Source organism: Rhinatrema bivittatum, chromosome 10 (assembly GCF_901001135.1).
Source record: "Rhinatrema bivittatum chromosome 10, aRhiBiv1.1, whole genome shotgun sequence".
NCBI classification, from domain to species: Eukaryota; Metazoa; Chordata; class Amphibia; order Gymnophiona; family Rhinatrematidae; genus Rhinatrema; species Rhinatrema bivittatum.
In genome coordinates, this window is record NC_042624.1 from 121,498,440 (window position 1) to 121,525,405 (window position 26,966).

The following is a 26,966-nucleotide window of genomic DNA, read 5'->3' on the forward strand; positions in this document are numbered from 1 at the left end:
TTCCAGGGGCCGGCAGAACTTAGGTGGGTCCCAAGGGTGAACCAAGAGAGAGTCCGGGGTCGGGCCGAGAGTCAGGGCAGGCAGCAGATAGGACATAGCAAGGTCAGGTCCAGGTGGCAAGCAAGAGAGTAGTCAGAGGTCAGAACTGGAGAATCAAGCCAAGACGGACAAGACAAGACTCCGAGGATGAGAACAAAGAAAAGGTAGGCAGATTGGCAAGGCAACAAGGACAGGAACAGGACGAGACTGGACAAGATAGGTTGGTTGAGGCAAGGATGTTACACGCTGAGGCGATGCGTATTGCTGGCTAGGCAAGGGACCCGTTGCCGAGGTGTCTGCTGATGGTTCGGGGGCTTTTTAAATAGGGAGCCTTGATGATGTCACTAGGAGGTGCTGCGGCCCTTTTTCCTGCCGCAGGGCCTTTAATAGGCTGGACTTCAGGCGCATGCGTGCCTAAGGAAGAGTCGGGGAGGATGTGCTCCCAGCACCAGTCATCAGCTTGTCCAAACTGCAAAGAGATGGCAGTAGCGTCAGGGTGAGTGTGGCTGGTTGTGGGAAGGCCACAGCCTGCTAAACATAATCCTCCCCGGAGCAGCAGTGCAGACCTGGAGAGGACTCATAGGGAAGCACTACAGCCCAACCGGTCTCTCTTCCAAAATTTAAAACAGACAAGGGATACAGGCTCGCATGACCCGTCGAGTTCCTTCTACATCTAAGGGCAGGAACAGGGAGACGTGGGTGTGATGTGGGCAGCTGGCTCAGGTACTTACCGAGGTTGCTGCCAGTGCTCAGGGCCTGCTCTCCCCATCTCACCCTGGGGATAAGGCCGAGACTGGAAGGACTGAAAGGAGCAAGCTTCGGAGGGAGGTGTGGAAATCCAAGCAGTAGCAGCTTTGGGACAGCCAGAGTAAAAGTGGAGGCAGACTCTGGTGCGATTTATTTACAGCGAAAACACACAAGTGCAGTGCAGAGCAAAACAAAACAACCTATGCAGCCCACCTTGGCTTCAGGCAAGCTCCCAACGTAGTTTTAACAATGTCAGTCTTAACCTCAAAAGTAGCAGCCTTCTCATACTGTGGGACTCTTGCTCTTCCCTGGGGCCATCTAACCCTTCTGGGCCCTGAGCTCTTATGCTCTGAAGGGCCCCTCCCTTCAGCCAGGATTCCCTGCGGGTCTCAACCTTAAGGAGGAGCGGGCGAGACGGCTCTGCCTGAGGGAGTTCTCTGTACCCTCCCTGGATAGGGGACGAGGAGAAGGTGAACTAACTGGGCCCAGCCATCCATGCTTTGCATGAACTTCCCCACTTCGGGGCTCGTGCGGTAGCTGGGAAGAAGCAGCAGGCATGAATACACGTGCTCTTACACAGAGCTGCTCTTCTTATCTCTTGTTGCTGCGAGGCGCTGGCTTTGATCGGAGCATCAAGCAGTGGTGACTTTTCTGTGGGAAGCACTGATCCAAGGACTTCAGATGATGCTTTTCTAGGATAATATACATGGTGGGTCTTCCATTACTGATTGTGCCGCCTGCTGTCACAGTGTCCTGTGCCTGGGCTGGACGACAGGCTGTGACACAAGATGAAGTCCCATCAGTAAAGCAAGTGTGTACCTTATGCTTTGTCCTCAAACAGGAGCGGCAACATTTCAGCACAGCCAGTCCAAAGACACCTGATTAGTGGCGGTAGTACTTGGTCCCAATATGTCAGCCATCCTTCTTTCCCGAGTCAAGGTGCAGAAGACTCTTGCTGTTTGTTTCATTTACATTTGAGTGCCTGCTTCTCGCCGTGGAATCCTCAATAAAACCAGATTATAAACCTAGCTGTAAGCCCATCCATTGCCCAAGTTGTACCACTTTTCCCCTCCTCCAGCACAATCCCCATGCATAATACACTCCTCACATCTTATTATAACAAGTATTTATCCAAGGGCACTGTAATTTATTTATTTATTTAAAAACTTTTCTATACCGTTGCTAAGTTAAATACCGTCGCAACGGTTTACATGTAGGCACATATTTAATGTAGGTAAAAGTGTACTATAGTACATTCTAACAGGTTTACATGGAGGCACATATTTAATGTAGGTAAAAGTGTACTATAGTACATTCTAACAGGTTTACATGTAGGCACATATTTAATGTAGGTCAAAGTGTACTATAGTACATTCTAACAGGTTTACATGTAGGCACATATTTAATGTAGGTCAAAGTGTACTATAGTACATTCTAACAGGTGCCGTCAAAGGTTCGGTTACAATATATCATTAGACATAGTCATTTAGCGAAGTAGTTCATGACCAATTGTACCAAGGTACTTACACCGGTAGTTTTATTACACATAGTATTATAGTTATGGTTTATTGTGGTGTGGAGTTCATAGTCTAATCTACTGTATAGTCCTAAGGACTGTGTGTCAGTGCCTTTCTGTCTTTTCCTGAAATATTTCTCTCTATTCTCTCGTTTCTTTGTAAAATGCTTGTTTAAAAAGCCATGTTTTTAGGTTTTTCTTGAATGTCTTGAGATCACTTTGTAGCCTGATCTCTGGAGGCACTGTGTTCCAGATTATGGGTCCTGCTAGTGATAGGGCTCTCTCTCTCACTTGTGTCAGTCTTGCTGTTTTAACTGTTGGGATGGTTAGGAGGGCTTTATTTGCTGAGCGGAGGTTCCTGTGTGGAGTGTGTACCCATAATGCTGTGTTCAACCAGTCTGATTTCTCATCATAAATTAGTTTGTGAACGATACAGAGGGTTTTGTATTTAATTCTGTGTTCAATTGGTAGCCAATGTAACTCTGCTAGGGTTTCAGTTATATGGTCCCTCCTTCTTTTTCCGGTAAGTATTAGTATAAGAACTTCCTAAGAGATGCCCCACCCCATAAACTATCTGACTAAGCTGCAATTTACCTACCCAAAAGTAATGATTGGGAGCAGTCAGCTCTAAAGCAGACCTTTTACCTCAGCATGCATGCTGAGGATTTATTACCCAAAAGCTCACTCAAATAGTGCTCAGATTTGCTGTCCAGCTGCTGGGATCCAGAGACAGATGGAAAACTGCTTTCACTATTATGGTGACAGCCCTGCACTGAAGATGTCTCAGAAAATGTACCTCCGGCCTACCTAGCTGGTGAGAGCAGGCGTGTCGCCTGAGCGAGCTGGCTGGGGTAGGGAATGCACGGAGAAGGGGGGAAAAGTGGGGGATGTATTGCTTACAATTTATTTACAGTCCAGATTTTTTTTTTTCATAGTAACGTACCAGATGTCAAATAAGGACCATGTGACTCGCCCAGTTGCCCCAGTCTACAGTACTTTATCTGCGGGTATCTCTTAGTAGTCTGTCATACAGTCTTGACTGCCTGTGGGTATTGCTGCTCCTCTGAAGATGAGCAGGCGTGTTGTGCGAGTGGCTCACATGACTGAGTGGACTTCCTGGCAAAGACTAATAGTTATTTCTGCACATGTGCAGCAGTGACTTTGCAACTGCTCTGTTTCCTTTTTCTGCTGCCCCAGGTGGCCATATTCATCAGGCTTTGGCTTTTCAGCGTTTCCCCTCTTAGAATCAACTAGAAACTTTAACTCTCTATTTTGTTTATTTAAAAGAATTTATCATCTGCACTCATAGCAAAATGTTTGAGGCAGAGAGCAGGTAAAAACCAGAAATAAATAAGAATTCCAAAAACAAAGTTGAACTAACATCTGTTCTGCAATGCATATCTATAATATAATCTTAAGGGGGCAGCTTGTGTAAATAAGATTTTTTTCTAAAGGAGTTTGAGCATGTAATGGCTCTGAGCTGTTGGTCTTGCTACAGAGAAGGCGCTTTGTCTTGTGATGACCAGATGATCTAATTTTGTTGCAGGTACTGTCAATAAGTGTTTATTAGCCAACCTTTATAAGAACATAAGAACATAAGAAATTGCCATGCTGGGACAGACCAAGGGTCCATCAAGCCCAGCATCCTGTTTGCAACAGAGGCCAATCCAGGTCATAAGAACCTGGCAAGTACCCAGACACTAAGAAGATCCCATGCTACTGATGCAATTAATAGCAGTGGCTATTCCCTAAGTATAATTGATTAATAGCCATTAATGGACTTCTCCTCCAAGAACTTATCCAAACCTTTTTTGAACCCAGCTACACTAACTGCACTAACTACCTTCTCTGGCAACAAATTCCAGAGCTTTATTGTGCGTTGAGTGAAAAAGAATTTTCTCCGATTAGTCTTAAATGTGCTACTTGCTAACTTCATGGAATGTCCCCTAGTCCTTCTATTATTCGAAAGTGTAAATAACCGAGTCACATCTACTCGTTCAAGACCTCTCATGATCTTAAAGACCTCTATCATATCCCCCCTCAGCCGTCTCTTCTCCAAGCTGAACAGCCCTAACCTTTTCAGCCTTTCCTCATAGGGGAGCTGTTCCATCCCCTTTATCATTTTGGTTGCCCTTCTCTGTACCTTCTCCATCGCAACTATATCTTTTTTGAGATGCGGCGACCAGAATTGTACACAGTATTCAAGGTGCGGTCTCACCGTGGAGCGATACAGAGGAATTATGACATTTTCCGTTCTATTAACCATTCCCTTCCTAATGATTCCTAACATTCTATTTGCTTTTTTGACTGCTGCAGCACACTGAGATGACGATTTTAAAGTATTATCCACTATGATGCCTAGATCTTTTTCCTGGGTGGTAGCTCCTAATATGGAACCTAACATCGTGTAACTACAGCAAGGGTTATTTTTCCCTAAGTGCAACACCTTGCACTTGTCCACATTAAATTTCATCTGCCATTTGGATGCCCAATCTTCCAGTCTTGCAAGGTCCTTCTGTAATGTATCACAGTCTGCCTGTGATTTAACTACTCTGAATAATTTTGTATCATCCGCAAATTTGATAACCTCACTCATTGTATTCCTTTCCAGATCATTTATATAAATATTGAAAAGCACCGGTCCCAATACAGATCCCTGAGGTACTCCACTGTTTACCCTTTTCCATTGAGAATATTGACCATTTAATCCTACTCTCTGTTTCCTGTCTTTTAACCAGCTTGTAATCCACGAAAGGACATCGCCTCCTATCCCATGACTTTTTAGTTTTCGTAGAAGCCTCTCATGAGGGACTTTGTCAAACGCCTTTTGAAAATCCAAATACACTACATCTACCGGTTCACCTTTATCCACATGTTTATTAACCCCTTCAAAAAAATGAAGCAGATTTGTTAGGCAAGACTTCCCTTGGGTAAATCCATGTTGACTGTGTCCAATTAAATCATGTCTTTCTATATGCTCTACAATTTTGATCTTGAGAATAGTTTCCACTATTTTTCCCGGCACTGAAGTCAGGCTCACTGGTCTTTAATTACCCGGATCGCCCCTGGAGCCTTTTTTAAATATTGGGGTTACATTGGCCACCCTCCAGTCTTCAGGTACAATGGATGATTTTAATGATAGGTTACAAATTTTAACTGTTAGATCAGAAATTTCATTTTTTAGTTCCTTCAGAACCCTAGGAAGCATACCATCCGGTCCAGGTGATTTGCTACTCTTTAGTTTGTCAATCTGGCCTACTACATCTTCCAGGTTCACAGTGATTTCGTTCAGTTCGTCTGAGTCATCACCCCTGAAAACCATCTCCAGAACTGGTATCTCCCCAACATCCTCATTAGTAAACACAGAGGCAAAGAATTCATTTAGGCTTTCTGGAATGGCCTTATCTTCCCTAAGAGCCCCTTTAACCCCTCTGTCATCTAATGGTCCAACCGACTCCCTCACAGGTTTCTTGCTTTGGATATATTTAAAAAAGTTTTTATTATGAGTTTTTGCCTCTATGTCCAACTTCATTTCAAATTCTCTCTTCGCCTGTCTTATCAATGTTTTACACTTACCTTGACATTGCTTATGTTTTATCCTATTTTCTTCAGATGGATCCTTCTTCCAATTTTTGAAGGATTTTTTTTGGCTAAAATAGCCTCTTTCACCTCACCTTTTAACCATGACGGTAATCGTTTTGCCTTCCTTCCACCTTTCTTAATGCGCGGAATACATATGGACTGCGCCTCTAGGATTGTATTTTTAAACAATGTCCAAGCCTGTTGAACACTTTTAACCTTTGCAGCTGCACCTTTCCGTTTTTTTCTAACTATTTTCCTCATTTTATCAAAGTTTCCCTTTTTAAGAAATTGCCATACTTAGTTTTCTCTGGGTCAGAGCAAGGGTCCATCAAGCCCAGCATCCTGTTTCCAACAGTGGTCAATCCAGGTTACAAGTACCTGGCAAGTACCCAAAAACTAAGTATATCCTAAGCTACTGATGTCAGTAATAGCAGTGGCTATTCTCTTAAGTCAACTTGATTAATAACAGTTAATGGACTTCTCCAAGAACTTATCAAACCTTTTTTAAACCCAGCTACACTAACTGCCTTAACCACATCCTCTGGCAACAAATTCCAGAGCTTAATTGTACATTGAGTGAAAGAATTTTCTCCGATTTAGTTTTAAATGTGCTACTTGCTAACTTCATGGAATTCCCCCTAGTTCTTCTGTTATCCGAAAGAGTAAATAACCAATTCACATTTACCCGTTCAAGACCTCTCATGATCTTAAAGGCCTCTATCATATCCCCCCTCAGCCGTCTCTTCTCCAAGCTGAACAGCCCTAACCTCTTTAGCCTTTTCTCATAGGAGCGCCGATCCTCTTCTTTATCATTTTGCTCGCCCTTCTCTGTACTTTCTGCAGAGCAACTATATCATCATGTATGTGATGCTTTCTATACTCACAAAACTGCATTGGCCCAGAGAGCTGAATCACTGTACAAAAGCCTGTGTATAGGGTCATCAACTTATACTGAATTCACCATTTAACTGGTAGCCAGTGAAGGGAAATGAGAACAAGGATGATATAGTCGTGCATCTGTGTACCTGTCAGTTCAAGATGCCGCTGCCAGGATCCTATTTGCAAGGCTTGCATGGCGTTAACTGGAAGGCCGATATACATATATATAGCGAGTTACACTAGTCCAAGAAGAACAGACCGAAAATCCTGCTGTTCGCAAAAAGGCTTTAATCACCTTAGTTCTCTAGTCAGCCTTTGCTTTTCCCTTCGTGAGCTTTATTTTCCTCAACCTTCTGTCAAATCGCTTCCTCTAGCCTGATTTTTTTCCCTAGGAAAAGGGGCATCTGGCAGGCCTTTGGTTAGTTTTTCTCTTGCAAGCATATTTTTCCATCCTTTGATTTCATTTTGACATTTATCATCACCATTTTGGAGCCACAGGCCAACAGCTTCAAATGCAGTCCCAAGTGTTCTCGAAAGATATCAGTCACTGATTATCAGAAAGTATTTGGGAAGAATCATGACATTGATGGTTGTGATGTCTGCTAAAATGCTGCGGTCCCAGAAAGCCAGGCTCCAAAAACCTGGCCAAGAAGGCGTGACACAACCAGGAAGCCCAATTAATTTATGAAAGGAGCCAGGCGGGACCTTTTGTGTGCTTTGCCTCAAGGATAGGTCTACATTGAGCAAAGTCTGTCTCCCTGCTCATGTATGAGTAAGGGTATGCATGGTGGCCATAAAGGGGTATATTATGTCATAGAACATGCATAAACAGTATTACAAAAGCAAAACTTAGTTTACTAAATGTTGCTAATATATGGATAATGAATCAGCAAAGATAAGTAATATCAAACATGAATACAGTATCACAGTAAGGCTTACATAAATCAGTAGAGGTAAATAGGATATATTAATACAGACAGAAATAAAGATAAGATATTATACAAAGGATACTTCCCTCATAAGTCTTTCTTCTACAAGCAGTGTCTTTTGAAAACCTGAAAGACTGCAAGCCTGGGGACCCCAAAAAGAACCAGCTGTTTCGCTCTGCTCTTTTTGGATCATCCAAAGAAAATGGCCAAATGCAATTCCTTATATATCTTATTTTTCTGACTTAACCTCAGGGTCTCTATGCCTTAGGTATTCAACAAAAGATTTACAATTAGCTCATTAGGAAGGTATTTCAGTATTAGTCTCTGATCTTTCCCACCCTTATTTCTTACTAAAACAAGTTAAGAGACACTAGATGTTTTTTGATAATATCTTATCTCTTTATCAGCTCATTGGTGCCAGGGAGTCTCAGAAATGAAGGGGGAACAAAGATGGTGATTGTGCTATGCCTTTACAATCCTTGTACTTATATATATATTGATCCATCACTCTCTTCGCTTCATAAAGTCTTCCGGGAATCTAGCTAAGTTGCCTAAAATTATCTTCTTACAAAAGGACTCCAAAGACTTGTAAAGGTAAGGTTAGCAAGCAGAGTCTTGAACAAAGACTCCATTGTGTTGGCACATCTGTCGATGCATGACTGTTAGAGCCATGCAGAAATAGAAGATCTACTCAGTCCAAAGCGGGCACTACTCAGGCTGTTCTGAAGCCTTCCAGTCATCATACAAAAATGCCCTGCAGGATGTACAGTGTCCTACACAGCTTTCTTTATTGTAATGTGCATTGTTTGACATGGAGTTGTGGAGGAAGGTTTTGCTGATGTTTGCTTGGCACACTAATGGTACTGAGGTCTGAGTGTCGAGTGCCGCCTCCTTATGGATGTATTGAACAATCCGCAGCTGATGTGTTTCCACTGGTGCTGGCACTGATTTGGCTCCCTGTGCCATTGTGAAAATTGACCACCCTTGAGTTCGAGATAATGATGCAAGCCTGGAAAGTTGAGCCTCAGTCTTAGGAAGATCCAATCTGAGATCTAGCCCATCAGTGCTATTTGTTTCCGGGTTGGTGCCAAATCAATACTCCTTAGCTCTTCTATATGTAAAGGACTTGTATTCTGAGGAATCCTGGTGCTTCAATAGTCCTTAAGAAGATTATTCCTCATATCTCTGTTTGCAGCCCTCCCAACAGAAAGAACTATGTTCTCCATCTTTCCTTCCCTGGATACTTTCAGAGGATGACTTGGCTGTCTCTCTTGTCTTGGAGGTGAATCCATAACACCTTTTATTTGGTCTCCTGAAATACATTGATGCCCTAAAAGCTGGTGGCAGCATCTGTCCACCCTCTCATCCAGGATGTGCATAAAAGGATGTGGGAAACGCCACACAACATACTTCTGGTGGGAAAGAAGGCAAACACAAAGTATTTAGTTCAGGTAACTGGATGTCAAGAAGGCTTACACCCTGTGACTCCTTTAACCTGGATGTACCTCAGGTTTGTAATAGGAGACCTGCAGTTCCAGTATTACCTACTGCATTTAGGCCTTGCATCAGCTCCTTGAGTTTTCACCATATGCTTAGCCGTCTTCATGGCTTATTTATGCAAACCGGGGGGTCATGTCTAATTCTCTAGTCTGGCAAGGTCCTTCTCCAGTTTCTCACAGATCATTAATGAATAAGTTAAACACCAACAGGCCTCATGCAAATCCCTGTGGCATACCACTATTTACCTCTCTTCACTGGGAAAACTGACCACTTAGTCTGAATCATTATTTCCTATCTTTTAGCCTGTTAGTTAACCTGTTCGTACTAAGACCCCGTCCCCATCCTATGACTTTTTAGTTTTCCGAGGAGTCTTCATGAGGGACTTTATCAAATGGCTTCTGAAAATCCAAATACACTGTTGACTGGTTCAACTTTGTCCACATGCTTGCTCACACCTTCAGAGAATTCTAATAAATTAGTAAGGCATTCCCTTTGCTAAATTCATGCTGACTCTTCCCCATGAAACGTTTATGCATATGTTTAGTAATTTTGTTCTTTGTAATAGCTACCACTATTTTACCTGGTATTGTTGTCAAGCTAACCAGTCTGTATTTACTCCTGGAGTCTTTTTTTTTTTTTTTTTAACTTTGTAATATATTGTCTACCCTCCTGTAAGTGAGTTTAGGGGTGCAAGGACCTGTCTGCTACAGGACACTTCCAGTTCCTCTCCCGATTCATGATCCTAAGTTCAGGAAAAAGACAACATGTTCTCAGAATTAGACTTTTATCTGATTTGGAAGGATTTAGCATTTAGACGATAGAGAAAGGAATTGTTCTTAACATCCCGGCCACTAAGCACCACTTTATCCTAAAAAAACTTCTGTGCATGGGTGGTTTCAAACATGCCATAAAAATTAGCCTGCTTAATATAGTAAACTTATAGCTAGCTTACTTATTCCTGGTCCCAACTTCAGGCGATCTCCCTCTGTTCACCTCTGAAGCAGATGCTGCCTGGAGGTCTGAAGAATGTGGGCAGGGGAAAAGGCTTGCTTCTGGGTCTGGTACTTACCGGCCTGACTGGGGCTTGCTTCCAGTTCTGGTACTAGAAGAGCTGCAGGGCTGCTCTCTGCACCTCACTGTCTCAGACTCCATATCATTGTCCGACCCTAAGCAGGGTGTCTCTGGTCTCCTGGCCACACCTAATCTCCCTCTTCGATAGCAGGGGGTGCTGGGCTGCTTCGGGTTCCTATTTCCTGTCTGCTTATTTGCCTCTCATCTTATACTTTCCAGTTGATAAATATGCATAAGCTCGTGCATAATCATGTAGTGTGTGGAGGGCCTTTGCGTCATTGCAGGTCTTTTTCCCATCCCTTTTTCTTGGTGGGGGGGGGGGGGGGGGGTGTCTGGCCATGACACTATGCCAGGCTGTATGCCAGAGTTGGTGTGTTTTCCGTTTCAGAATGCTCCCCCTTCATCCAAGGGTGGGAGTCTTTTTGACTTCTGGACTTCCTTGGCCAGTCCATGACTCCTGCTTAGGAGCTTAAGATGCTGCATTGTCCCTCTGCCTTGGTTTTATTTACACAGGCTCTTGCAAACAGGCAGACCTTGATAAGCATCCTTCAGTGCTGGTTTAAAGTTCTCATCTGGGCAAAGTTTCTTTTCTTTAGCTGTGACAGTGTTTTGGATTGTCGGGTTCTGTCTGCATCCCTCTTGGCTATTATGATTCATATTTGGTCTTTCAGTGGTAAAACATGGGATATCTCCCTACACTCCAGTCCTTGGGTACAGAGACAAATTAGAATGTTACAGATTACTAGTAGTAGATCTGCAATTTTGTATTTGAGAGATTTGCTACTATTTAGTTTGTCAGTTTGCTCTAGCATCTCTTCAAGACTCTGATTAATTTTAGTTCTTTCGAATCATCACCTACAAAGAATGGTTCTGGTGTGGGTAAGTCCCCAACATCTTCCACAGTGAAGGCCAAAGTAAATAATTCATTTAGTTTTTCTGCTGTGGTCTTCTCCTCCTTCACTGCCCTTTTACACCCTGGTCAGCCCTGTTTTTAATGCACTTGAAAAATCTTTTGATTTTTTTTTTTTTTTTTTTTTTACCCCCATGACCAGTTTCTCCTCAAATTCACGCTTAGCCTTTTTTATTAGTGTTTCACATCTGACTGGTCAGTGTTTATGTGCCTTCCCATTTTCCTCATCAGATTCTGCTTTCCATTTTGGGTGGTGGTAATCTTTTTCACAGCACCTTGTAATCATGGTGGGAGATGCTTATGTTATTTTGCTGCAGCAGTTTTATTCTTTTCTCTCCGGTGAGAATCTGAAATTTGACTGTATTATGGTCACTGTTTCCAAGCGGCTCTATCACCTTTTCCCCTTGCACTAGATTCTGCATTCCACTGAGGGTTTGACATTTGTAAATATTCTACCCTTATCATAAGGATTGGGGGTAACTGCACGGACTTACCCTTAAGAGAACCCAGGGGTGAACTATACGGCATGCTAGATAGTAGCACGAGAAGCTTGCTGGGCAGACTGATGGACCATTTGGTCCTTTTCTGCCGTCATTACCGTGTTACTATGTAACTAGAGGTAAAGTCACTTCCCCTTTTGTTGGTTCTAGGACAAATTGCTCCATGAAGCAGTCATTTATGGCATCTAGGAACTTGCACTGGGGCATGCCAGGGAGGTTGACATTCACTCCATCAATATTTGCATAATTGAACTCTTCCCATTGTTGTGTTTCTACATTTGTTAGCTTGGCTTATCTCTGTTGGCATTTAACAATCTATTTCTTCCTTCTGCTTGGGAGGAAGGTAGTACACCCCACTGCTAAACCTGGAATTTCTGTCCATTTGCTTCCTGCAGAATTTCTATGCTGTTTGATTCTCATAGAATTAACACACAGGGCCAAGCCAGCACTATTTCCTTCTGCTTTGTTATTTTGGTGAATTGTGTACTCTTGTGTCGCCATGTCCCATTGATTGTCCTTGTTCTACAAGGCTTCTGTGCCTGTTATGTCAATATCTTCAGCTGACAAATAAAACCCAAACCTACAGCAAGATCTTAACCATACATATGTTACTATCAAAATGTAAAAAAATAAAAAAAGGGGGAGGACAATGCCTCCTATAAAAAAGAAGCAATGTTCCAACATGGTGGTAAATGTTGTCACAGAAATATAACCGAGGTGCTCCGCATAGCCCCTATCTCACTGTTGCACTGCTGCCTGCATTTCTCTTATTGTTTTCCATGACAGGGCTGTGTAATCTGCACGTAGTTGCTGGAATTAGGGTCCACGTTAGCTGGGAGAGAGCTGTGGCTTGTGGACCCTGGCCAACGACTCGATGCAGTGGTTGCGTTGAGTTGGGTGGGGGAAAAAAATCTCTGGCTGGTTGCAAATAATTTATCCTGATGCTGCAGCTCAATACAGGCTGATTCTGACTGAGCTAAAAGCCCAGAAGGAACAAGAGGAAACTTGGGCCAAAAAAAATAAAGGTTTGATTTGAGTTTTTAGTTAGATTGACCTGATAACTGAGCCCAGTAAAAAGGTGTCATCTAAACTTATTTGCTGCCCCTAATTTCTGTCTTCACAGTAAGCACATTACTTTTAATGTTAAGCAGTAATTCAGTAGAAGGTTTTGACACCCAGACTTTATTTGTGGGTTCTCTTATGTCAGCAGATAGTCAAAACTGGCAAGCTCAGCTGTAAAATGGCTTCCTCCATAGGATGTTTATTTTAAAGAATAAATGGATGCTTTTTTCCCCATTGGTTTTACGTAGATGGTACTTTGTTAAACTGTTGTTGTTCTGAAGCAGTGGCTGTGTAAATTTATTTATTTTATTTATAATTTTTTATATACCGCCGCTCATCAAAGATATCACGTCGGTGTACAGTGAACAGGAACTTACGCCGGAGCGTTATACATTTAACAGGTCTAGGTAACATGTAAGAAGGAATTTGAATTGAGGTGCCCCTTTCTGCCGCTATGGGAGTTACAGCCCCAAGATTTGGCAAGAGGAAAAATGAAATTGCTCCATTATTTGGGGCTTGTGTGTATGGATATACTAGATCTGGATCTGGATATACTAGATCTGGATCTGGATATACTGGATATACTAGATCTATCTGGATGTGCAAAACAAAAAGAAATTTAAAAAAAGACACCACTCAATCCTTACTTTTAGGAAACTTTTCTGTTTCTGTCGAAAAGCAAGTTGAATTAACCATTACATGTCTGTGACCTCATCCGGCGGCACGGAACAGACTTGTCTCTTCAAGATAATAGAGCTTTGAGTTCTATTGAGTATGTGCATGAATACCTGTGCAGCTTTTGTCTCGTGAGTCTCCTAGGTCATTTTGTGTCTGAGTACAGCATGGACATGAACTCTCTCTCCTAATGATTTTTCTCTAAAAATCCTTTTAAATTTGATATTTTTTCTTCAGTCTATTAAGTTGCCTTGCTGCCTTTGTAGCCCCACAGCAGCACTCTTTAGTGCTACCAAAAAAAAATAAAAATACCCCCAAGAAACATGGCCTTCTCTTCTGTCAGGTCTGGCCAGAAGAAGAAGTCAACAATGGTTTATCTGTGGAAAGATTATGTCCCTCAGTGACGGGCACAAACAGTGTTACCAATGCCTCAGCCTGGAAGATGACCAGAAGAACTGCTATGCCTGTGGATGGATGTCCCTGCACTTGCAGCATTCTAGGGTGCTTTGCATCGAGGAACTGCGTAAATCCTTGTACCACGGTGCAGCCTTGTCTGCCTTGCAGGGAAAATACCTGAGCTCTAAACCTCCCCTGCACACTTAGTCCAAAACCGCAGGGTTGGGTTCTTACCAGATGCCCTGTCTCAAAATTAAATTGGCATTAATCACTGGAGCCATCTCAGCCTGCGTCAAAAAACACATATACTAAGCGAGGTGCATTGGCTCCAGTACTGTTGACGTGGCCATTGTCGGCATATGCAGTATTGGCTTTCCTGATACATGATGCATTGATTTGCCCGATGCATCTTCCACTGAAGCATTCATGCACGGCACAGCAAGGTGCTCGATGCATGACACACCGATGTACTCCATGCTTGATTCTCTGATAGCATTGAAGTGTGCAGCACACCAATGCTCTATTCTTTAATCACATGGTGCTCAAGCTCCTATTCCACATGATCCCGCAATGCACAGTAAAAGGACAAATGGCAGGGATCTAATGCAACTAACCTTATATTATCAACCTGCACTAGATTCCTTGATGTGCATTTCCAAAGACCCGTAGAAGCATACCAAGACATCCAAACACTCTACCCTATCAAAGCCACTGATGCATCCACTTCAGACTTAATTTATCAGGCTGCTTTGCTAACACAGCTCCATAGAGACCATCCTAGATTTTCAGGACAAGGTGGTCAGGTTACTGTGCCCCCCTCCAATAACCAGGGCACTTATCCTGCCTAGACTAGTGGCGGAAGTATTTTGCCTGGAGACTACAAATCTATATTTTCTACAGCACCACTTTGAATAGGCTGCCCATTCTCATGCAGGAACTTATCCTGATCTTGGAACAGGATCTCCCACCACCTATGCCAGGCCAGAGGACACATCATTTGCTTGACCAAATCACAGATTTGGTGAAGTTTCTTTACCTCTTTGACCAAAGAGATGGAAGGAATGTTCCAGTCTCTCCTTTCCAATATCGTTGGGCGATACCACAGACTGGAGTCTCGATCTCACCTATAGGCGTGAACTCACCCTCAGAACCCTTGCTTAGGAGTTTTGTTTATTGTAGTGAATTCTAATAGGTCAGAGGTTTTAGTCTAGGCCAATCCTCAGAGGCAACCAGAAGTCCCTCCGATTCATCCTGTTCATCATTGGAGTCCTGGATAAGTGAGCCAGTACCTTTTAGGCTCAGAGGAAGACTCTACTGGCATGCCCTACAGTCCACTTCCAGATCCTCTGGACCTCACTTCGCTACCCTGTTCTGAGCTTTTTGGCTGCCTTCAGATACTGGATACCCCAGCTGAACCAGCCCTTCCAGTTCTCAACATCTCTGTGTTCTACAGATGAGAATTTGTGACACTCCCATTTCAGTCACTCTTACAGCTAGAAAGCTGAACCTCAAGTACAGTGTCCAACAGTCACTGGCCTTTGGTATCATCTAGCTGCCTCACCAGTCTGTAATTGTTTGCTATGAAAATGGCAAAGACATGTATTCACTCAAATTCTCCTCCAGGAAAAGACTATAAAACTTCTAGATAACTTTGGCGACAGAATTTTTTTAAAATGCATGCTATCTGTTTGCATTACTATCCATCAGTTCTGTATGGTGCAGTATATTCATGACCACATTCAAAAACGGAAGCCTTTCTTACCTACCACTGAGCAAGATAGCTACTATCTACAATAGCTTCTGATGCAGAAGAGGGCATCCTCCATGTACTTCAATCAGTTTATGAATCCTTCAATTCTATTTCACATACCGCTTCCACTGGAGCAAGATGTATGGGCATGGCTTTGAGCAAGTAGCGTTTGTGAGGACATCCATGAAAAATTGGTGGACCTTCCCTGTTTGGAGATAGACTTTTCAGAGACGAGCTTTAGGAGATGGTCGCTCGGATGAAGAACCAAAATGTGGCAGTGCAGTCATTCTCTGGCTCCTGAACAGCTCTCCACAGTGCAATGTCACTTTTCCTCATACAAAGACCGTATATCCACAGGAGACCCTACCAGTCTTTTCAGTAGTATTGTCTACCACCTTATATGGCCCAGCATCAACAGCCACATCCAGCCAGACCTCGACAAAGAGAACGCCATCAGCTAAAAACCATGCAACATATCCAGCCCAAACTGGTGCCTTGTTTTGTTTTTTTTGTCTCTCTGAACAGTCCATTCCCAACTTTCCCAGTAGGGGAAGAATCGAACACGTCATAGAAGAGTAGTATCAGATCACCAAGGACCCCTGGGTCCTCCAAATTGTGCAGTATGGGTATCATCCCTTCCACATTGTCTGGTGCGCCATCCAGATCCATCTTATCTACTGCCTCTGTATCGCTCCATGGTGAGACCGCGCCTTGAATACTGTGTACAATTCTGGTCGCCGCATTTCAAAAAAGATATAGTTGCAATGGAGAAGGTACAGAGAAAGACAACCAAAATGATAAAGGGGATGGAACAGCTCCCCTATGAGGAAAGGCTGAAGAGGTTAGGGCTGTTCAGCTTGGAGAAGAGACGGCTGAGGGGGGATATGATAGAGGTCTTTAAGATCATGAGAGGTCTTGAACGAGTAGATGTGACTCGGTTATTTACACTTTCGAATAAATAACACATTTAAGACTAATCGGAGAAAATTCTTTTTCACTCAACACACAACAAAGCTCTGGAATTTCTTGCCAGAGGATGTGGTTAGTGCAGTTAGTGTAGCTGGGTTCAAAAAAGGTTTGGATAAGTTCTTGGAGGAGAAGTCCATTAATGGCTATTAATCAATTTTACTTAGGGAATAGCCACTGCTATTAATTGCATCAGTAGCATGAGATCTTCTTAGTGTTTGGGTAATTGCCAGGTTCTTGTGGCCTGGTTTTGGCCTCTGTTGGAAACAGGATGCTGGGCTTGATGGACCCTTGGTCTGACCCAGCATGGCAATTTCTTATGTTCTTATGTTTTGACTAAGTCCAATCGCTTCTCCAACAACAAATGAGGGCGCCAATTCTAGCAATTCAACATATGCGGGATTTCTATTCCTGATATTTCCTTATCCCCAAGAAAACAGGGAGGGGAAGGAGATTGCAGTCTATTTGGATGTGAGACGTCTGAACAACATCATTTCTGAGAGAAATTTAAAAAAGAACTCCCTCAGGACAATTCTTCCTTACATATGGAAGGGCGAATGGATGTGTGCCTTGGATCTAAAGGATGCATTATCTTACATCCCCATCCACCCTTCACATTGGTACTGCCTTTGCTTTCAGGTAGGTCTTTCCTACTGCCAGTACAAAGTACTCCCATTTGGCCTCTCGTCAGCTCCACTGTCTTTATAAAATGCCTTGCAATAGTGGCAGCTCAACTCCATCACAAGGGAATATAAGTTTTACCATGTCTGGATGATTCGCCCATCACAGCGAAATCCCGAGATGAAATGCTCTGCTCTCAATAGCTCTTTTACACTGCTTAGGTTTTCTGATCAACTTTGAGAAATTGAGCATGGATCACACTCGGAGACTCATTCATTGGGGCTTGGATAAACTCACTGCAGTAAAGAGCATTCTTGCCTCCCGACCAAACACTGTGAGGTCGCTCATCCACAATCTTCTCTCTTCTCCATGCTCATCAGCTACAAGGGTTCTCATAGTTCTCAGTCACATGGCAACAGCTATCCATGGGGTCCCATTGATCCATCTTCATCTTCATATCTGCTACCTCCAGTGAAGTCTCTGCATCCACTTGGATCAACTAATTCAACTGCTTTCTTTTCCAGCGCAAATCACAGAGACTATGAAATGGGAGTTGCAGTGGTGGCTGCACCCCAAATTCTCAAGGTTAGCAGCCCATCTTCACTCACGTGTCTATCAGGTGGTACTAGTGATGGAAGCCTCCATGAAGTGGTGGGGAGCATACACCAGAACTGTTTGAACAGGGCATCTAAACTCTTCAAGAGAGCTGTAAAGCCTTTTGCTAATTTATTGTTTACTTCATCTGTTTACACTCTGTAAATCCTGTTATATGTAAAGCCTTTTGCTAATTTATTGTTTACTGTAAACCGAGGTGATGTATATCTATACGTGCCGCGGTATATAAAAATCACTAAATAAATAAATAAATAAATCTACTAGCGTTGTGAGCAATATGCCCTATCAACCTTTGTGCATTTTCTTCAGGGAAAGAAACCCTGATTCAAACTGACAACTAGGTTGCCATGTTTTATGTCCACAAGCAAGGAGGAATGGGATCATGGCCTCCCTGCAAGGAAGCCCTAAAAATCTCAAATTGGGTGGAAAGAAATTGAGTTGTTCTAGAGACCACCTATCTGCCAGGCATCTCCAGCATTCTGGCAGATCAACCCAGCAGAATGTTTCAACCATACAAGTGGTCTCTACAGAAATCAGTGGCTGACAAATTCTTCAGCTTATGAAGTCTAACACCTGCCATGTTTCGAGTGAAAACTCTGCTTCAGGGAATGGCTTTACCAAATACCAGAGAGCATCCTTTTAAATTTCATGGTTTTTCATTCGAAACACAATGCGTGTCGGGATTGATGGAATCTATCATACCAGCTTTATTATGTAAAAAGAAGAATAACACAAACACTTGCCTTAAGAAAAGTCACATTTTATTTGCATAAAAAAATGATAGAACTAATGGACTGATGATTATACGTAAAGCAATGAAGGTCTAAAGTACTGGTAGTGCTTAGTATGATGGTCCTTTTATAATCTCACTTTTTAATTATAATATACATTTGATAGGTGTCTTTTTGTTCTTACAACATTTTCATCGTGATGTTAGGCTACTTTTACAGTGATATCATTTACACCAGAACAGTATAAAGGTTCTTCAGGACCATGGTTGGTTGATTCTCATAGCAGATCTGATATGCATATCTTATACAACTTTCTAGAAGTCCTCCTATATATCTGGGAACAGACCCTGCGTAGTTGACTCAGGAAGATGGGACATTGTATCATCCCAACCTTTCAACCTGCAACCTTGCAGCTTGGATGTTGAGGCTCAGTGATCACTTATTTCACTTACCTACAGAGATTATCGACATACTAGTCTTATCTAGAAAACCTTCAACTAGAAGAAATTATGCCTTCAATTGGAATAGGTACTCAAAATTGATCAAGAAAACAATTTGGACCAATTTTCTTGTGAACCAAGCATCTGCTGTGACATACTTGCTCCACCATTTTCACTCAGGTCTCGCCACCACCTCAGCACTGTAACAGCTTACCACACTCAACTGGATGACTCCTTGATCTCTACTCAATTGCATTTATCTCATTTCATGAAAAGTCTATTGCATGTTAAGCCCCCAGTACGAAAGCCACTTGTCCATGGGACCTGAATGTGGTCCTTTCCTTTCACATTTGAGCCACTAGAGTCAGTTTCTCTAAAGTATTTGATTTATAAGGTGGTATTCCTCGTTGCAATGACTTCCGCTAGAAGAATCAGCGAACTCAAAATTCTCATTCACTGTCCTCCGTACATACACTTCTTCCACAGCAGGTTGGTTCTCTGTACATACTTGAAATTTCTGCCCAATGTAATTTTGACTTTCTATATCAATCCATCGAATTACCTAGCTTCTTTCATAGGCCTCATGTGCATGAAGGCAAACAAGCCCTACATACTCTGGATTGCAAAAGAGCTTAGTGTATTATAAGAAACTTAGCTGCGTCATAAAACCTCCCAACTGTTCGTGTCATGTGATCCCAACAGGCTAGGAATAGCAGTCACCAAACATTCCTTGTCTAACTGGCTGGCTGAGTGCATTCACCACTGCTACACCTTAGCAGGATGGCAATCACAGACTTGGTGAAGTCTTAGCAAGTGAGAGCCATGTTGCTCATCTTCGAGAAGTACCTGTTGAAGATACCTTTAAAGCTGCAGCATTTGTCTTCTGTTCATATTGTTATATCCCACTACTGTCTTGATAACCTTTCAAAGGACTGATAAGAAATTTGGACAAGCAGTTTTGCAAAATCTACTTTCGCTGTAGTCCACTCTCCAAAGTGTGGCTGGGTTGCTTACTAAGTAAATGTACTGCTGCAACCCTCATTTTGGGACTCCCCACATGTAAAGTCTAATTCAGCCTGCTTATTGACAGAAAAGCAAGTTTTCTTACCGTAAACGGTGTTTTCCATAGATAACTGGATGAATTAGCCATGGAATGCCTGCCCACCTGCCTAGAGAGTTGACTACCTCACTAGATTAGCTCTGGTATAGACTGAGGAGACTCACAAGGCAACGTCTACATGGGAACTCCTGTACATGCTCAGTAGAGCTCAAAGCTTTGCTAGCTTGGAGAGGCGAGTCCATTCACTGCTGACGTCACCCAAGTAATGACTATGACTAATTCATCCTGCGGTATACGGAAAACACCATTTATGGTAAGCACACTTTACTGCAAACCTTTTTTTAAAGCATCACGTAACATCATTGGTTGGCCACAATTCATGGCTCTGCTGAATTCCTGATGCAACTGTGTTTTGACTTATTCACTATCTTTATCATGGGAAACAAATCTCAAAATAATTTAAAAAATAGAACTACCAAACTTCAAAACGCTTCTTGAAGTGAGCAAAAATGGCATACCTAGAACACTCCTTAATTAAAGGCAGCTAATTATAATGTTAAGTGATGACTTTTTAAAGAACGAAATGCAGAAGCTGGCTAGTGGTCAGTATTGTAAAGTGATTCATTACATGCTAGCTTCAGATGATGACTTTTCATAGGCTCGAGAGGACCTGGGTAAACTGGGGACCGAAAATGGTCTTCCTGCAGTAGAAAGGAAATTCCAGTACTCTTCACGCCTACTTTACCTCCGTCACTCTCTCCTTCTCTTTCCCTCTCTTCCTGCTGGTCCCAGCCTCTTAGAAAGCCCCTCAGGTGGTGACTGGGAGCATTTGTGGAATGGACAGAAGAAGAAAGAGGCTGTTTTGGCCTTCTGAGTGACAACTAGAACAGGTTAAGGGCCTCCTCCGGATCGATTGATCCCCTCCCATCATTATCAGGCTCAGTAAATTTGGTGCTGATCCTCATCAGAGCCCCTTGTGTGCATGTAACACAGTTGAAGTCTGCCTTTTACCAGAGCCTCACACAGGCATAGGCTGCATCAATATAATGCAAGCAGAGCGTGATCTCAGGGAAGGGGCTATTTAAAAAGAGGAGAGCTAAGGATAGCAAAAATCAGACTTTAATTCTAAAAAAGCATGCAAATGTAAGATTTTTTGTTGGAATGTAAACCGATGTAATGTGTAAAATCGAAGACCGGTATAAATAAATGTATTGGGGCAGAAAAAAACGGAAGTGTTGTAAGAAGTCCCAAGAGTGGAAAGGCTCCTTGATATTTGCTAGGATTGCTCCCTTAATCTCCCACTGCACTTCTGGTCTCAGCAGGCAGTTAAGCCAGGATGCCGAGCCACATGAGAACAGGGATGAGCTGTACTGATGTTAATGCTTGTCTTTTTTTTTTTTTTCTTTCTCTCCTCACTAAGGTTTAGCTGTAATATCTCCTGGGAGTTCAATGCATGCACTGTCCCATATCCGTCCAGCAAGACTTCCTCCACATCTGTATACCAGGGCACAGGCTGTGCTGAATCCTGACCCCTTCTTTTTCCACGGCATTGACCAGGGATTCGGCCCAATGCTAAACAGGAAACTTGGATGCCAAGGGTTTGGCGCTTCTGTGGCAGCAATGGCGTCCTTTCCACCCCAGAGATACCACTACTTTTTTAGTGCTGGACTTCGAGGCTACCTGTGACAAACCACAGATACATCCCCAGGTATGTAGAGAGGGTGTAGCATGAACCATGCTGTGCTCCTAAAATTGCCTGTGGCCTGGAGGCTAGCTCCGAGATGTGGCACACTTTTAAAGTCCAAGCCCAGGGAACCTTACTAAAATTGAAATTAATTTGGTTTGTAGATAGCTGGGTAAGAAATGCTTTTAAATGCATATAGACAACAATAAAACCTAACTTTTTATGTACTGAAGTAATATGTAATCACATCAAATCTAAAATCACCGTACAAAAAAGCATGTATAATGAGACCCTCATAATACTTGAGCCGTACTCGTTTGCTTACTGCAGTTCCGAATTTTATTTTTCAGGAATGCTAAGTGTTGCCACTGCTCATTAAATATCATCACTAGGTCTCTTAAATGTTTGGAAGGTTTTTTTTTATATGTCCTGTGAACTGTGCACATTGCTAGTGAATACCAACATTTAACCAGAAGCTCTCATTTATAATTATTTAAAAGCAGAAAATGTTCAAGAGAATGGAGATAACTATTAACCAAATTTAGAAATGCAAGATGTTTCCCCTGTTGAAATGCTAGCTGCTCGTTGACCCCCCAAGCCCGACATGCTTTGTGCTTCGATTCTTCCTCGGGGTGCATCCATCCATGTACCTCCTGGAGATGAGCACCAAGGGGAGCTGTACTGGTTCTTGCGGTCTGTAGGACGTAGTGTGGAAGGTTCCTAGCGTCATTAGACTGGACAATGGAAAACTCTACCTCTGCTTCTTAAGAAGCACTGTGGTTCTTGCGGTCTGTAGGATGTAGTGTGGAACACTCACACAGGTTCCTAGCATCATTAGACTGGACAATGGAAAACTCTACCTCTGCTTCTTAGTAAGCACTGTGGGATACGGACATGCAGTGGAATAACTGTATGGGATTGTTAAACACTTCCAGGTTTCCTTGTACAGTAGACGATACTGTGGTTGGCAGAGGATGCCATGGAACTTCAGTTTTCTTGGAGAAAGCTCACTACACCGAGTAAAGGCAGTGTTTGTGCTACTCTGTTGATGCATTTGAGATGCAGGGTGTACAGAATGCAGAGGAAAGCCAGAAATCCACTGTACATCTGTCTTGGTGATGCTGTTCTAAATTGTGCTCCTTTATAATTCAGCTGTGAAGTGCATGTAGAGGCTTATTAGCGGTGCCACGTTTTTATTGAAATAACCTGCAGGTTAGAGGTCGTACACCATGGCAGAGAAACCTGTACTGGAAGTAGCAGTCTGAAGCAATCCAAACACACTGAGAGGAAAAGGTGCCCTAAGAGCAGACAGCATGCTCTTGAGTGCTGGTTGAATAGTGTTACTATTGTAGCTGAAAAAAAGTGTTGATGAAAAGATTTGAAAATCAGGGAAAAAGATGTAAGTAAAGTAGAGAACAATAGACTTCTGGTCCTTGCACGAGTAAACCTGATTTTCTTAGGAGGGGGGGTCCCCTGTGCCAGCCTGGACTGGCGCACAAAGTTTTGTTATGACTATGCTGTGTCGCATGGAAGCATGTTCTCTCATGACATAAGATGTTCCATGAATGAATCTGTAGCTCATGAGTCATTTTCTAGCATTTCTGTAATTGGAATTTAATTAGCTTCATATTCTTGGTTTCATGCCCAATCAATAGGGGTTGTTTCGAGGCTCTCATTTCAAAGCAATTTGGGCCACTCCATGTTTTACCTGGCACTTGGCCCGGGACCCTGTTAGTGTTGAAATCAGGTGAATGCAACATGATTAGAAATTCCCCTCCAGCCACCTTTGTGTCTGAGCTGCTTGGTCCTGGATGGGATTCTTTTCAAGTGACGGAAGGTGTTAGTTTGTTAGCTCTGTGCAGGATCCCGGAGTTCTTCAGAAAGGGGGCTGGGTTCAGGCACCTGGAGAGCTCCTTTTGCTGAACTGTGGTCCTACTGTTACTTCTCATTTACATTCTCTATCCAGAACAGCAAACGAACACAATAAAACTGAGCTGAAAGCTAACATAAGCACTTTCTCTGTAAAGCTGTGCTTGGGTACGTTTATGTTTGGCACTGCTTCCTCCCCAGCAGTGCATGGACTTCCGAGGGAACTGGCGAGAAGTGTCTGAGGCGACGTGCCAAAGATGTGCCACGACCTGCAGTATTGCAAGCTGGCGGGAGGGGAGGGGGTTTCGTCTGCTGGCGAAGGCGAAATCCTGAGCCTTCTCCCAGTCAAGTGAAAACTGGCATGAAGCTTCTCCTCTTGCACTTGTTTTAAGTTTGAAATCCCTTACACTTTTCACTTGCTGCTCCCATTGGAGCAGCCCAGATGGGCAGAGAATCGTAAATCACCAGTTTCCTGTTATATTCCTGAAGCATGTTGCTTAGATCAACCCTAGATTGCTATTTATCAGTTTTTAATAGCGTATATGGCATTAAAAAATAAAGGCTCGACCGGTGTTGGGTCTTTTGTTCTTTCCTGTTTAATTGTCTCTTTTGGGGGAGGGGAAGAACCCTTTGAAAGAATCCATTCCTCTGTCTGCTCTCCCCCACTGGACCTTGGAGGCATCAGCTCTCATCTGTCAAAGTGTAAATCAGCAATTAAAACGCAAACAGCCAAATGCCAAAGATGACCTGAAGCACAGTGCAAGTGACAAAACAAGTCCGGACAAATCAGCGGATAATTTATAAGCATTGCCCCTAAAATCTAATTATTTGGCAATTCGAATTTTGCAGCCGGCCTGGCTGTGCAATAAATTTAACCCGCCATAAATTATTTAAGGACAGCCCATGGTTGTAAACTGAAAAAATCAGGAGTATTTGTGTGAAAGCCCAGCTCCTTGTGTGGCCAGCGGTTTTGCTCTTTGTATCTGGAATCTCTGAAAGCTGTGACAACTTTTTATTGGAGCAACAGAAGAGATTAAAAGATATTGATGTCATAATATGTGAGCTTCTAGAGCCTGGCGCTCATGTGTTTAACTTTTGGAAGGACGAGGTGAGCCGGCCCCTATGTATATGCATGCAAGCCAAGAGTGGCTGGAGAAAGTGCAAAGGTCTGGTAAATACTTTATTGCTTTAAACAAAAACATTTTATTTTAAATACCCAATGGAATGAAGGTAGCTTCAGAGAGACCCCTCTGTGGTTGCTGGGAACCATACGCTGATCTAGGAGAACTTTTAAACAGCTCAGGCATAATGTGCAGTGCTCCAAGGACTGCTGTTTGGGTTTTGAATTCGGCATTTTTAGGTGGAGTTAATTCTTCTGGAAGGGGTCAGCATGACTGTACCGGCACAGTTTAATAATGGAAGTAAGCTGTGGGATTACCTGAGAATAGTAGCAGCTCTTAATCAAACTGGGATAGATGAAGTCAGCCAGTCTTCCTGGCATTTGAACCCATGGTGCTCTCCTGGTAGTGCATGTACTTGCATCCTGTGCTGTGGTGGGGACTGTGTGTGTGTGTGTGTGTGTGTGTGTGTGTGTAAATTCACGGGCAGAGTGGTAGAAGTGCAGAGCATGGTGCTCTCCTGGGTAGTGCATGTACTTGCATCCTGTGCTGTGGTGGGACTGTGTGTGTGTGTGGTGGGACTGTGTGTGTGTGGTGGGACTGTGTGTGTGTGTGTAAATTCACGGGCAGAGTGGTAGAAGTGCAGAGCATGGCGCTCTCCTGGGTAGGGCACGTACTTGCAGCCCTACCCAGGAGAGTGTGTGTGTGTGTGTGTGTGTGTGTGTGTGTGGTGGGACTGTGTGTGTGTGTGTGTGTGTGTAAATTCACGGGCAGAGTGGTAGAAGTGCAGAGCATGGCGCTCTCCTGGGTAGGGCACGTACTTGCAGCCTGTGCTGTGGTGGGACTGTGTGTGTGTTTGTGTGGTGGGACTGTGTGTGTGTGTGTGTGTGTGTGTGTGTGTAAATTCATGGGCAGAGTGGTAGAAGTGCAGAGCATGGTGCTCTCCTGGGTAGGGCACGTACTTGCATCCTGTGCTGTGGTGGGACTGTGTGTGTGTGTGTGTGTGTGGTGGGACTGTGTGTGTGTGTGTGGTGCTCTCCTGGGTAGGGCACGTACTTGCATCCTGTGCTGTGGTGGGACTGTGTGTGTGTGTGTGTGTGTGGTGGGACTGTGTGTGTGTGTGTGGTGCTCTCCTGGGTAGGGCACGTACTTGCATCCTGTGCTGTGGTGGGACTGTGTGTGTGTGTGTGCGTGTAAATTCACGGGCAGAGTGGTAGAAGTGCAGAGCATGGTGCTCTCCTGGGTAGGGCACGCACTTGCAGCCTGTGCTGTGGTGGGACTGTGTGTGTGTGTGTGTTTGTGTGGTGGGACTGTGTGTGTGTGTGTGTGTAAATTCACGGGCAGAGTGGTAGAAGTGCAGAGCATGGCGCTCTCCTGGGTAGGGCACGTACTTGCAGTCTGTGCTGTGGTGGGACTGTGTGTGTGTGGTTTGTGTGGTGGGACTGTGTGTGGTGTGTGTGTGTGTGTGTGTGTGTAAATTCATGGGCAGAGTGGTAGAAGTGCAGAGCATGGTGCTCTCCTGGGTAGGGCACGTACTTGCATCCTGTGCTGTGGTGGGACTGTGTGTGTGTGTGTGGTGGGACTGTGTGTGGGACTGTGTGTGTGTGTGTGTGTGTGGTGGGACTGTGTGTGTGTGTGTAAATTCACGGGCAGAGTGGTAGAAGTGCAGAGCATGGCGCTCTCCTGGGTAGGGCACGTACTTGCATCCTGTGCTGTAGTGGGACTGTGTGTGTGTGTGGTGTGGGACTGTGTGTGTGTGTGTGGTGCTCTCCTGGGTAGGGCACGTACTTGCATCCTGTGCTGTGGTGGGACTGTGTGGTGTGTGTGTGTAAATTCACGGGCAGAGTGGTAGAAGTGCAGAGCATGGTGCTCTCCTGGGTAGGCACGCACTTGCAGCCTGTGCTGTGGTGGGACTGTGTGTGTGTGTGTGTTTGTGTGGTGGGACTGTGTGTGTGTGTGTGTGTGTGTGTGTAAATTCATGGGCAGAGTGGTAGAAGTGCAGAGCATGGTGCTCTCCTGGGTAGTGCATGTACTTGCATCCTGTGCTGTGGTGGGACTCTGTGTGTGTGTGTGTGTGTGGTGCTCTCCTGGGTAGGGCACGTACTTGCAGCCTGCTCCTCACTGTATTGTCAGAATTCCTCTGTGAGGAGATATTAATCAGGAGACTCCTAGTGCAGCTCTCTTTTTCCTGTTTATATTTGATGGATTTTCTATTTTTCCTGCTGGAATGTCAGCTTCTGATTTCATAACGATTCCCAGGCCAGCCAAAAAATTGAATTTAGATAAAAAAAGGGAGAAAAAGATTG

General features: G+C 43.6%; 1 protein-coding gene across 1 annotated transcript in view; it reads left to right on the forward strand.

Moving 5' to 3' along the window:
- LOC115099813 (ERI1 exoribonuclease 3-like) overlaps positions 1 to 26,966 on the forward strand; it is a 179,737-nt gene that overhangs the window by 77,839 nt on the left and 74,932 nt on the right. Inside the window, 2 exon segments of the mRNA XM_029617662.1 lie at positions 21,410 to 21,642; positions 21,644 to 21,697. Of these exon segments, the coding sequence (XP_029473522.1) occupies positions 21,410 to 21,642; positions 21,644 to 21,697 (287 nt within the window).